General features: G+C 56.5%; 3 protein-coding genes across 3 annotated transcripts; all 3 read right to left on the reverse strand.

The window, feature by feature from the left end:
• Nucleotides 1-9,923: 9,923 nt before the first annotated feature.
• On the reverse strand, nucleotides 9,924-10,211 carry IUM83_18732 (uncharacterized protein; the record flags this gene model as incomplete). Its single annotated transcript, XM_067943742.1, has 1 exon — nucleotides 9,924-10,211. The coding sequence occupies one exon, from the start codon at nucleotides 10,209-10,211 to the stop codon at nucleotides 9,924-9,926; it is 288 nt and encodes a 95-aa protein (XP_067780099.1).
• A 384-nt stretch (nucleotides 10,212-10,595) lies between these two features.
• Nucleotides 10,596-11,003, reverse strand: IUM83_18733 (uncharacterized protein; the record flags this gene model as incomplete). The annotated part of the gene is made up of 1 exon (XM_067943743.1): nucleotides 10,596-11,003. The coding sequence occupies one exon, from the start codon at nucleotides 11,001-11,003 to the stop codon at nucleotides 10,596-10,598; it is 408 nt and encodes a 135-aa protein (XP_067780087.1).
• Nucleotides 11,004-11,399: 396 nt separating this feature from the next.
• IUM83_18734 (uncharacterized protein) lies at nucleotides 11,400-11,887 on the reverse strand (the record flags this gene model as incomplete). Its single annotated transcript, XM_067943744.1, has 2 exons — nucleotides 11,400-11,703; nucleotides 11,781-11,887. 2 exons carry the CDS (start codon nucleotides 11,885-11,887, stop codon nucleotides 11,400-11,402), a joined length of 411 nt encoding a protein of 136 aa, XP_067780088.1.
• Nucleotides 11,888-12,949: the final 1,062 nt, after the last annotated feature.

Here is a 12,949-nt window from a genome sequence, read left to right on the forward strand (position 1 = left end):
ACTCGCGAGCAGACTGCGTTCAAGGCTGCCGTGGCGTCATCGACTGCACAGAGCAAGCGTCTTCACGAGCTTCTGGCTCGCTTTGATGCCGGCGATGACTCGTCGTCGACTCGCCTCCAGCGCCGAAATGAAGACCCTCAAGAGCAGGTGAAGCGGCTAACACGCGCCAACCGGACTCTTCGGGCGCACGTCAAGTTTGACGACATGGACCCAGACGTCCTTGTGCAGATCCCCGATGGTTCGTACTGGTTGTTGAGTTGCTGCATGTGCTTTCTTGTGTTCTGATTCTGGGCGATGACTCATGCCTTACAGGTTTGTCAACTGGCGAGTTGAACTGGAACCTGCTGGACATTAGCCACGAGACTCGGCGGGTCCTCAAGGACATGCCGGCTAATGTGGATCCGTCTCGCACCGAGGATGCCATTGCAGTTGACTTGGCCCACGCTGCCTTCCTGGAATCGGACTCTCATGTTGAGTTGTCGTCGGAGGGCGGTCGGCTGAGGCGAACAAGACAACGCCTGGAACTCGTGCTGCCGATGTCGAAACGGACCGGGCTTTACGCGCCGCGCAGGTTGGTTGCTCACGCAAGTGCTCCTCGCAAAGGGAAGCCGGTTCTCGTCATGTTCGTGGTCGGTCAAGCTCTGTTTCTCGTTCGGTGTCGCAAAAGCGGGTTCGTTCTTCGTCACTCCGTCGCAGTCCGTCCGCCAGTCGCCCGGGCAAGAGACCACGCCGCCGCGCCGAAGACTCAGCTTCTACTGTTCGTGGATCTCGTATGTCTTCTTCTCGTCGAGGTGATAGCCGTGAGTCCCTTCGGTGACAGCTCCTGGTGATTCTCGGACTTCTTCTCAAGATGGTGAGCACTTGGAAATGGAGGTGGAAGTTGTCGAGTCTTCCGGAAGTGTTCCTGCGGCCGCAGAGTCTCTGTCCGCGTTGGCAGTGCAAGCCCCGAGTGCTTATGGGGTTTCGTCGTCCAAGGGCAAGTCGAGGCGGAAACCCAAGGGGCGATGGGCTCGTTCTCAGTCATCTACCGGTTCGCCACCTCGCGCCGTCTTCTCCGGGGCCGCTGCCAAGTCTTCGTCGGATAGCTCACCTGTTGTTCCTTCCCGCAAGCCTTCTCGTTTGGTGGAGTCATCGGATGAAGATGCTGTCTCGTCGAGCACTCTTTCTCCTCCTTCCGAGCAAGTTCACGTCGACTCTGGCGCTTCTCTCGAATGGTTTCCAGACACTGGTTCCGAGGCGGAGAATTTGGTCGTCGGATCAGTGATTGAGTTATCGGAGGGCGTTCTCCAATCCTCTTCTCTCTTGGAGCTTCCAGGTTCCGAGTCGTCGGGAGCTGTCCCGGGTGTTGACGTGGAGCCTAAGAAGACACCTCCTGCTCCACCGAAGACTCACACGAGTCACCGTCGACAACGCCGTCGTCCTTCCGTTCCCCGCCAGCCTGCGTCTTGCGGAAGCAGCCGTGTCGTCGCCACTTTGTCGTCCACGCCTGGGTCAGATTCCAACTCCCGGTGTCTTCCTGACGTGCCGTCGCCGGCGCGGGGCCAGTTACCCCTCGTCCGATTTTCCAAGCAAGTGGCCAAGTGGGCTGTGCCATACATCGAGCCGCCTTTTACGCGTCCTGGGGCTCTCAAGTGCTGGACCGAGATGCTGAATGCTCGGTTGCCTGCACCGGTGCCCCGGGATCTACGAATTATTTCCAGTCCTGAAGGCATCCCGGCATTCGCGGATTACAAGAACCCCGATCATCCGTGGCAGAAGCTTCGCCGGCGACTCCCGTCTCAAGCGTGTCTCTTTGACACTTCAGAGTTCGATCCCGACTCCAAGGTGTCCCAGCGGGCTTCGTCGATGACTCGAGTGATGGGATATTGGAGCAATTTTCGTGGGAGCGGCGACTCGGACAACGTCGACCTTGGTTTCTCGCTTTGGGGGCGCGATCACTGGATCCTTCCGAAGGCCGTGGAGACTACGTTCTCCGCAGTTGCTGCAGACTTGAACATGATGAACTGGACAGCCGCGCGGAAGACTCGGACTAGGAAGGACTTGGATGCCTTGAAGGCTGCCTGGTCGAGGTACGTGGTCGAACGCAACAAACGTAGCGACCGTCTCCGCGCCAAGGTGGTCCCGTACATCTGGAAGTGGGGCAACAGCCAGGATCCTGGCTTCTCGGAGGTGAAGCCCGAGTTCATGCTCGAGCCGACCATGCCCGGGTCTTGTCTGGAGTACTTGCCTTGGGAGCCCAAGCCAGTCGACCGGTTGACCAGGTCGCGGCCCTGGACGCTGCGGAGCCTTGGCGGAACGGCTGGATCGATGTGCCGGAACAGCACCCCTACAACACCATGTTCGTTCCATGCAACCCGGCGGCTCCGCTCTTTGTCCCGACTGGTTCTTTGCGCGCCGATGCTGGTCGTCGAGTCGTTCCAAGTTCGTCCCTGCAACCGGCTGAATTGAGCTCAGAATGGGTGGCCGGGTTTGGTGATGCTCGAGTTCCTGCTGCGTCTGAGTCTTCGCCGAATACTGCGTCTGTTCCGGAGGGACAAGCTCCGGATGCTGCTGGTGGCTCCGACGTCTCGAGTCTGCTTGGTGTCTTGGCTCGAGCAGCTATTGCCTCCGACCCTGATTGAGTCGAAGTCGGGTTCAAGCGAGTCGTCGGCAGCGTCTTCTATCCATTTGGCTTTCATTTCCAATCTCGCTTCTGAGGTGTCGTTAAGTTAGCTGTCCGTCTTGATAGCATTTTAATTTTTTTTCAAATGCAAAAGATAATGCCGCAGTAGCTGTTTTCGTCTGTGGTCTTGGGCTGCGTTGCCCCAAGTACAGGTCATCATGGCGGTGACTCATAGCCACCTAGTCTTCGTCGGCAACTTGAACCATCTGCAGGCGCTGTTCACTTCGTTTTCGCCGCAGGTAATCATAGAGGAGCCCCCCGCGAAAAAGGTTAGCGGCTGGCTCCCACGTTGGTTCATCGTAGCCGACCCATTTGACTCTAAGCTCGCGCACTGCTCTTTCAGTTCCCGTGGACAACGGCACACGGTCGTCGAGGATGGCTTCGACTTCATATTCTCCTGCCACGTGATCTGGTTACCAACTATCTTCAGGGAGCAGTTGTTCGTCAAAGTCTAGCCGCGTGTCGTCGACAAGTCCGGGCGCGACGAGGCTTCGGTCGATCTCCAAACTCATCGACCAGCTTCACTCGGGAGGTATGGACGACTGGATTGAATCGGTATCCACTGCGTCCGGTAACTCGAGTTCGAAGGCATAGTCTTCGATCTTCTTTTTGATCCGGAAGGGTCCATGCCACCGGTGTGCCAGTTTCTTGGTGAGACCGGGCTTGACTCTCTCCATGTACAACCAGACCCTGCTGCCGACACCAAACGGGACCGGCGGCATTGATTTTTGGCCTGCAGTCGGCTCAATTTCGCCAGTCTTCGGTGGATCCACGCTGGCCCGAGAGACATGTCCCCCCTGTCCCGCAAACGGTTGGTTTGGGGCACTCGCCGACGATCCGCGAGTCGTTGGTGGCTCATGCGTACTTGGTTTGAGCGACAGGTGACTTGGGACGGGGGTGTCTTGTCCCGTAGACGGTTGGTCTTGCGCCGCCGCCGCCGACTCGTGATCCCGAGTCTTCGCCAGTATCGTCTTCTCTTTCCTGCTGAGTTTGGCGTTGTATTCCCGTGCTCTGCTAGCCTTCTCGGTGACTTGGTATTCCCTGGCCATCTCAATAGCAATCTGATGTTGTCTGTTGACTTCGCGGCGCCATGCCAGTGCGTCTGACTGCTTCGGCGTGCCGTGTCGGAGCGAGAATGACATGGCTTTCAGCGTTGACTGGGCATCCCACCCGTGCACCAAGTAGAATGGAGTTTCCTTCCGAGTCGTGTCTTGTGAGTTGTTGATGGCGAAGACTAAGCGCTCCACGATTTCGTCCCAGTCTTGTTGGAGCGGGTCTTCGGCGTATACCTTGACGGATTGCATTACAGTTTTGACTGACCGTTCTTGCTGTCCGTTGGCTTGCGGCCGGTAACTCAGCGTTGTTCAGGACCTTGACTGCATCATTTCTGCAAACGCTTGGAACACTTCGCTCATGAACCGTGGGTCGCGGTCATGGCGGATGAGTGATGGCGCACCGAATTGTCGGTATATGCATTCTTCGAATGTTTGTGCCACCTTGCGTGCGCTCGTATCCGCCATGGCTTTCGCAATGATGAAACCCGTGAAAGAACGTTGGAAGAGCAGCAGGGCTGTGTTGCCCCTCCGAGTCTTCGGCAGTGGTATCACAAAGTCCATAGACACTATCTGGAAAGGCCGTTCCGCCAGCACGTTACCAGGGGAGTATCCTTTAAGTTGGGGGCGGCTCTTGCTGGTGCTGCAATCGGGGCACGATCTCACGTGCTTCTCCACGTCGGTGTAGAGTCCCAACCAGTAGTAATCTCGTTTGACTCGCTGGTAGGTTCTCACCACACCCTGATGGCCACCTTCCAGCGAGTCATGACAATTCTGGAGCGCTTCTTTAATCATCGTGGTGGGTACCACCAGACGCAGCGAGATCTCCTCTTGCGACTCAGCGTCACGCCGACGACTCGTTCCCATGTAGAGTAGCAAATTGTCCTCCGACAACACGAACTTATCTGCGATTTTTAATGAATCTCTGGCGGCTCGGTATCCAAGTTTCTCGACATCTCCTAGTAACAAGATCTTCAGGTTAGCCCATCGTAATTCTTCGTCTTGTGCAGCAGCTATGCGCCGTCGTCTCACTTCTTGGACTTCCACAGGATCAATGTCCCGTGCCCGGTAGCGCGAAGGCGAAGACCACTTGTGATGAAGAAGGAAAAATCAACTCTGTTTAATGTGTTACCATGTCCTAGTACTGCCCCTGCTTGTTCTCCTACACCACTAATCTTGGCGCGTTATTACTGGCTCCTTGGCCCTCGCTGACTCTCTCTACGGTGTTTGCGTCATCAGTGGGACTGAGATTCAGTGTCTATCTTCAAGAACAGCGTCATCCCCTTCGAGATCGATATCATCGATTCCGATCGAATATGCCAGGTATTGGTTTCCGGCTCCCGTGGCACCTCCCTTGTGACCTTGACACTCTTCCGAGGTATTACATCCCTTGCCCTTGATCGATGGGTTGAGATCGCGGTATAATTTAATTCCCGCTCCACCACATACCACTGAGAGTGAAGACACTCTCAGTGCGAAGACGAAGCGAGAGCGCTTCGAGGAACAAGGTTGGGACTCGCTGAAGTCGAGTCCCTATTACGAATTGTTGAGGGAGTACAAAGACGTACTCCCGGAAGACATTCCCGCGGAGCTTTCGCAGGATAAGGGCATTCAGCACGAGATTGATCTCGTGCCGGGCACGAAGTACTGTGTCACGCGGCAGTGGCCACTGCCGCGAGAACAAGTAAAAGCAATCGACGACTTCTTTGAAAGTCGTCGTAAAGCAGGACAAGTGCGGGAATCAAAGTCCCCGCACAGTGCTCCGACGTTCTGTGTCAAGAAGCCACAGGGCGGATGGCGCATCGTTCATGCCTACAACAAGCTGAACGATGCGACGGTACCGGCGCAGACGCCGATACCGCGAAAAGATGTTATCATCGATTCGATGGCCGGGAGCACCGTTTACAGTGCTCTCGACTTACGAGATGGATTCTATCAGATCCTAATGCGTGAGAGCGATATCCCTCTCACGGCAGTGAGCACGCCAAGCGACATGCTCTGGGAGTGACTAGTGATGCCACAGGGGCTTAAGAACGCCCCTGCGACTTTCAACACGTGCGTAACGCACTTGTTGCGCTCGGTGCGCGACTTCGCACCGAGCTACTTCGATGATGTGTTCATCCACAGCCGAGCTGTGGACGGGAAGACCGACGTAGAGATGCACAGGGTGCATCTCCGGAAGCTACTTGAGCTTATGCGAAAGCATAAGCTCTACGCGAACCTGAAGAAGTGTATCTTCGGGGCGAGCGAGATACCCGTCCTCGGGTGTCTCGTAGGGAAGATTGGCGTTCGCCCTGACCCGGAAAAGGTCAGAGTGATAAATGAATGGCCAACGCCTTCAAGTGTCAAGGAACTGAGGCAGTTCCTTGGCTTGGCCACGTACTTGTGCAAGTATGTGGAGGACTATGCGGGCAAGATCCGCCCGCTGTCACAGCTTCTCAAGAAAGAAGCTGTGTGGAATTGGACAGCCGATTGCCAAAAGGCATTCGATGCAGTCAAGCGGGGCTTGACTGAGGCGCCGATCTTGGCAGTAGCTGACCAAGATCGTCCATTTCACGTAGTGTGTGACGCATCCGATTTCGCGATCGGATGCGCGTCGATGCAGCACGATCACGAGGGCCGTGATCGTGTCGTCTACTACCAATCGCGTCAGCTGAAGCCAGCTGAGCGCAACTATCCGGTGCATGACAAGGAACTCCTTGCCATGAAGTACGCACTCACAAAGTTCCGAGTGTATTTGCTTGGAAGTAGACCATTTGTGGTCTACACCGACCAAGCTTCACTGCGCACCGCAGTGAAGTCGCCACACATATCACAAAGAATGGCGAGATGGCTCTCATTCTTTGCGGAGTATAACTTCCGGGTCGAATACAAACCCGGAAGATTGAATGTAGTAACGCGGATCGCGTTGTCGTGCCGAATGACCATGACCTGCGACTCAGGATCATGTACGAGTATCATGATGCCCCGACTGCGGGACATCTCGGACGTGAGAAGACATACGTCCTTCTCACGCGCGACTTCTACTGGCACCACCAGTATAAGTGGGTGCGCAAGTACATCCGTGTTTGCGACGTATGCCAACGCGTAAAGCCTGCGCCATTCGCGCAGGCTCCACTGCAATCACTACCGACTCCGTCGGAGTGTTGGAAGTCCATGTCTTTGGACTTCATCTTTGGTCTTCCCCCAGACAGCGGAGGGAATACCGGTGTTGTGGTCTTCGTCGACCGCTTCAGCAAGATGGTACATCTTGCTGCGGTGCCGGCAGAAGTGACCGCGAAGCAGACGGCCCGTCTGTTCGTCGACATGGTGCTAAAACACCATGGCATGCCGTCCGACATCGTGTCGGACAGAGACCCGCGCTTCACAGCGCACCTGTGGCAAGAAGTGTTTACACTTCTTGGGAGCCAACTTTCAATGTCGACTGCAGATCATCCGCAGACGGACGGTCAAACCGAGCGCGTGAATCGCGTGCTCGTCGACATTTTGAAGAGCTACGCTCACTCGTTCCAATACTGGAGCGAGTGCTTATCGATGGTAGAGTTTGCCATCAATAACTCAGTGCATGCCATGCGACATCCACGTCTACCGAGTTTACTCGGAGTGATGGCTCCCACTTTAAGTGGGGGAGGATCTACGACTGCAATACAGCAGCCGCAGAAAACCGCTGACACTTGCACAGTGTCAGCTGCAACAATGGACAAACCACATGAGTCTGCGCAGGGCGCAGACTCCTCCACCAACAAGGCCAACGACCACGGGTCTGCGCAGGGCGCAGACACCGCAAAGAACCACGCAGAGGCCGGGCCTCTAGCGGAGAGCGAGCTGAATGATTTCAGCTCGGATGCAATCAGTTTCATCACCAAAAGACAAGCCGTGATTCGGTTTGTCCAAGACACAACAGCAGCTTCTGTTGATCAACAGAAGCTATACGCAGACAATGCGGGCAGAGGCAACACAAATGAATTTAAAGTTGGTTCATTAGTTTTGTTAGCTACACAAAACCTGCCTAGACATGCGGTTTCGGATTTCGGAGCAAGCTTGCTTGCTCCGCGCTTCATCGGGCCGTTCACTGTGTTGGCACGGCACGGCAACGCATACACGCTAGACATACCGTCTAGCATGCGCCTCCATCAGACCTTTTACGTCGGACGGCTGAAGCCATACCTGCAGCACGAGCCATCTAGCTCGGGCCTCGGCAGGAGCCGGGGCAGAAGCGGAGGACTTGGCCTCGGCGACGAGCAGCCTCTCCTCCAGCGCGCGGACGCGCTGGAGCAACCCCTTCATCTGGGTCCCCAGCTCGACCTGGATATTCGAGGCGGTCTGCGACACCGCCGCGACTTGGGCCTTCTTGTTCGCCAGCTCCTGTTGCAGGGCGGCGAACTCGGCGCCCTGCTGACGCTCCACGGCGGTCACCCGGTCGTGGAGAGGCGCATACTGATCAGCCCGGGGCTGATCATACCCGGGGCGTGTTCCCACCCCCGCCACCGCCGATCCGTGACGCCCGCGGCTCAACCCGCTGGATTGTTGAGCGGATTGTTGACCATAGTATCCCGAAAACGAGCCCCTCAAGGGGTTCGTTTTCGTATTCGTTGGAGAGGATTTCCTCCCCATCGAGATACATGGGAGCCGCGGAACGTCTTGCTGGAGGACGTTCCGGAAATGGTGAGGGCGTACGAAGAGCAGTACGCGCTGGCACAGCGGAAGTAGAACGAGCGCTGCGATCATCGCTAGCGCCCGAACCCTCACGTGCTAAGAACTTAGCACGGAGCTCTTTGAGACTCTCGGGCACACGGAACGACGTGTACCCGTTCAGGTCGCGGTCGCTCAAGCGGACCGCGCCTCGGAAGCACTTCGTGCACTGAAAGCCCTCGGGCACAGCGCACGGCACATTTGCCTCCTCCGCAGCAACGTGGAGTTGCTCCAACTTTCCACGCTTCGAGTACGTCTCGAAGCGATCACGCGCTTGTTTAATCCGATCACGGTAAGCACTCGGTTTCTTGTTGAAGTTATCAACAAAGGCGTTCCAACTTTGACAAAGTGCCTGCCACTCGGGCACTTTGCTGCGAGAAGATGTCTTCTTGCTTTGAAACCATCGGAGCTCATGGAAGAGTCCGATGTAATAATCGCGCCTTTGATGCGTTTCCGCATCAAAGTGCAGCTCGGCAGCCACGGCGTCATCTTTGATGGCGCTGCGTACGTACAGCGGCACCTCATTCGGAGGTACCGAGTTCCCATACCGGTCCGTGATCTCGGGCGCGGACGGCATCCACGGATTACACGCTGCAGGCGCAGCGCGCAGAGAGCCTTGAGCTTTGGAATCACGCGCTGCAGCTGCAGCGCGCGGAGTACTGAGAGCCCCAGCGGAAGCGAGAGGGGTATCGCGCTCAGTACGCGAACGCTTCGAACTCGAAGCGTCCGATTCGTCCCCTTCACGCGGGCGAACGTTCTTGGCGTGAGGGTCGAGCGATTCGCTCGACACTGAGTCTTTACGCTTTGAGGGCGAGTCCTCCTCGCCCTCCATGTCTTCATCGTCGTCGTCGAAGTCGACGACGTCGCCGTACTTCGCCTTCTGGCGTTCGAAGTAGTCGTCGATGGAGAGATGACTCCCCACCGACTTTGAAGTCTTGTTCTCTTGAGGCGGGCTCATCGTTGAATGAGCGCGGATTTCTTCTCCAAACGCGGAGAATTGACGAATGGTCAATTCCGAAGATTGACGTGCGGAGACCGCGCGCGTCTAACCTTAAGGGGGAGATGGTGTAACGGGGTTACACGTACAAGTGGCTACAAGCCACTTGTGAATTTAACAGATAGGATATCTGTTAAAAGTTTTGGATACTTCCTCACCTTGGTGTAAGACACACGAATGGATACATTGAAGTGGACCACCACAATGAGTGGTCCACACATACCCAAAGATCCTATTGGTAGAAAGCAGCATCTTTCTACCAATCAGAGACATGCATATTAGCGGGGCTCTGACAGCCAGCCGCTGTCAACCCTTTCATAGGTGATAAACAGTTTTGGCAGATTTTAGAGGAAGATCAATTTACAAACAATACAGTTCTCATTTTTACCTAATCTAAGTCACTTGGAATCCTATCTTACTTAACTTATACTTGTGTATTCAAATATAATTAACCTAAGTAATTACTAAGTACTTGCGCTTCCTCATACACGTTGCGCAACGTGTAAGCTAAAGTAGTGAGTCAAGTTAGACCCACTACACTTTCGCCGTGGCTGCCGCGCTCGTCGTCTACCTCGTTCGCGTCTTCCGTCACGTTGGCGTCGTCCGCCGGTCCCGCCATCAGAATCATCACTCGGGTCGTCGTTGCCGTCGTCAGCACCGTGACTGTCGTCACCGGAGCCATCGTCGCTGTTGCTGTCACTGCTGTCGGACTCGGATGAACTGCCGTCGCTCGGTGGTTCTGGCGACCTCCTCGTTCTCTGGCCACGTCGTCGAGCTCCCCGCGCAGCTCGTCGTCGTTCTTGGCCATAACCAGGCGTTGTCTGAGGTTGCATTCGTGCCATCATCGTGGTGAGTTGCTGCACAGCCGTCATGACAGCCGTCATGTCGGGAGACAACGTCGGTGCCGTTCGCGTAGGTTCGTCAGTCACCGTGCGTCTCGTTGAACTCGTCGGTGCCTATTCGTAGTCGTCGCCAACGTCGTCACTGGTGTCGTCGTACTCGTCGTCGCCGACCCAATCCCTCCACGCCGTTCATCACTTCTCATCGTCATCTCACGCTGCTCGTCCGCTGACCTCGTGCTCCCGTGCGCCTGGGGGGTCATCACGTCCTTCGGCATGTACGTCCGCTTGGACTTGCGCCTGCAGACCTGCTACGCACGTCGTCAGCTGCTGCACCGCCGTCGCAATGGTCGCTACCTCCGCTGCTGTTGCGAGAGCGCTACCGCCGTCGCAATGGTCGCTACCTCCGCTGCTGTTGCGAGAGCGCTACCGCCGTCGCCTGAGTCGCCGTGCGCGTCCGTCATTCCGCTCGAAATCGCCTGTTCCGTCGAGTCCCCGTCTGGGTCACCAGTCGTCACGTGCTCCTCGCGCGACTGCTCAGATCCAGTTACCGCCGGTTCCTCGTCTTGCTGCTTGGACTTCGTCTTCGCCTTCGCCGAGGGCGGTCCTTGTTCGTCGGCGCCGTCGTGCTGGTCGTCATCGGCTTCGCCTTCATCATCGTCACTTCGTTCCAGCAAATCCTTGGACGCGCGTCTCGTCATACGCCTCATCATGCCGGACTTGGACATCGTCTTGGCTCGCGTGGGGGTCAGAGTAGTCATGACCGCCGCAACACCTCCCAAATTGCTCGTTTCGTTCACCTTTCGCCCCTGTATGACCACCATGAAGCGGGCTCTGTCATCTTGCCCGAGCCGCTGGGCAGATCGTATGCTCACGCTGCGTTTTCTCGCGTGAACCTCGAAGTTTCAACACCGTGTTGGCCGTCAGAGATCACCGAATCTCCCCCTGCCGGAACGTCCACCGAAGTGTTCGCTCCAATTTTATTATGGGATTTAGTTAATGAAAATCAACCTCTTGAATAGAAACTAGCTACCCAAGCCAGCACTATTCACCGTTCCGTCTCAACAACCACACCAGCTCGTGCGAACAGCACGACCGACCCTCCACAGATCCCGCGCTCGACGCTTCCAGGGCACTCCGGGACCCAGTGTCCACCGTTACCACTCTTCACGTCTCACACCGCCTGCGACCCGCTCGTTCTCTTTGCTCGTCGATCCGATGCAGCCACTCGTCTCACTCGTCTCACGTCCGTCCAGCACTACGTGCCGCCGTTCGTCGTCCAGTTCGTACTCTTCGGCACGTCCGCTCCTTGCGTCTGACGGCGCAAGTCTCGTCGTCTGGCGGTCTCGACTTACGTCCGAGTCCGCGAATCCAAAACTGTCGCGTCGTCTGGCTGTCTCGACCTGCGTCCGAGTCCGCAAATTCTCTTCCGTCTCGTTCTTTGCTTGCGCCTCGCCGGTTCTTCATCGTCGACTTCAACGTCGCAGCTGGGTACAGCGCTGTCCTTCATGCTACTGTCCGTCATTTTGCCCACTCACCGGGCTTCTACTGGTGCTGTCGCCATCAACTGGACCGCCATCGTGCTGCCATTCAAGATCGTGCCGTGCTGCTTGACCACCAACTTCGCGTCGCCGTCCGTCACCATGGTCCGGTTCACATGGGTCTCGCCTCTCAACACTCCTGTTACAGCTTGAACGTGGGTGTTGGTTCCCGGAACCAACACATCTTTTTCTTCCGACGTCGGCAGCATTGCCGACGCGGGTTTCACTTGTGCGCGCCCTCGCGCACTCCTTGGGCACTCCGGGACAGCGGCATAAAGCGCTCGAGTCTCGGCTGGTGAGCCGCGCGCACCTGCTGGTGCGTGCGCTGCGGTAACAGGGCCATCGCTCTCTGTTCCGCTGTCGCGTCCGAAGCGCACGAGCGTGCGCTTCTTCCAGTCAATTACCGGATCATGCCGTGCAAGCCACGGCATGCCCATTACTACGTCGAACTTATCGTCCAGGTCCAGGACGATAAAGCGTTCGACAAACACTCGTTGTTTGTACGAGAAGCGCACGTTCACGACGCGCTTCTCGGTCTTCACGATGGCACCTGTTGCCAGTCGTACCTCCAGAAGACTTCGAGGTACATTTACCTCCTCGAAGTCAAGTCTCGACAGGCTTCGTAGTCGAACAAAGTTGTTCGACGCGCCTGAATCTACCAAAGCTCGAAGAGAGTCACTCGCTCTCTTCGAGTAAACCTTCAAGATGACTAGGTTCGGCCTGTCATCTTGTTTCTTGCAGTGAGAGCTGGTCTCACTGGGGGCTGCAGTCCTCAGTGTCGCGTGCCCGATGTCGGCACGTGTGACTGCATTACCAGTAGGGCGCCCCGCGCCTACTGGATGTTCGCGTTTTTTGTTGGTCCGCGGCGATGCCTAGCATCGCCACGACGGCCACCTCCAGGGGGCATGGGAGCTGTACACTCCCGTGCAAAGTGACCGATCCTTCCGCAACGGAAGCATCGCACGTTACCTCCCTGCTGCTGGTAACCAGCAGTTGTTGCGTTCGAGAGGTCTATTGGTTCCGAACCTCCCGGCCTCGCTACCGGGCGCGGTTGCGGCCTCGGTGCATGTGCATGGAGTTTAGTCTGCCGCAGGCTAAACTCTTCTTTCATGGCAAGGGTGATTGCAGCTTCGAGAGTACTCGGGTACTCTCGGAAGAAATAGGTC

The sequence above is a fragment of the Phytophthora cinnamomi genome (assembly GCF_018691715.1).
Source record: "Phytophthora cinnamomi strain GKB4 chromosome Unknown Contig129, whole genome shotgun sequence".
Taxonomy (NCBI): domain Eukaryota; phylum Oomycota; class Peronosporomycetes; order Peronosporales; family Peronosporaceae; genus Phytophthora; species Phytophthora cinnamomi.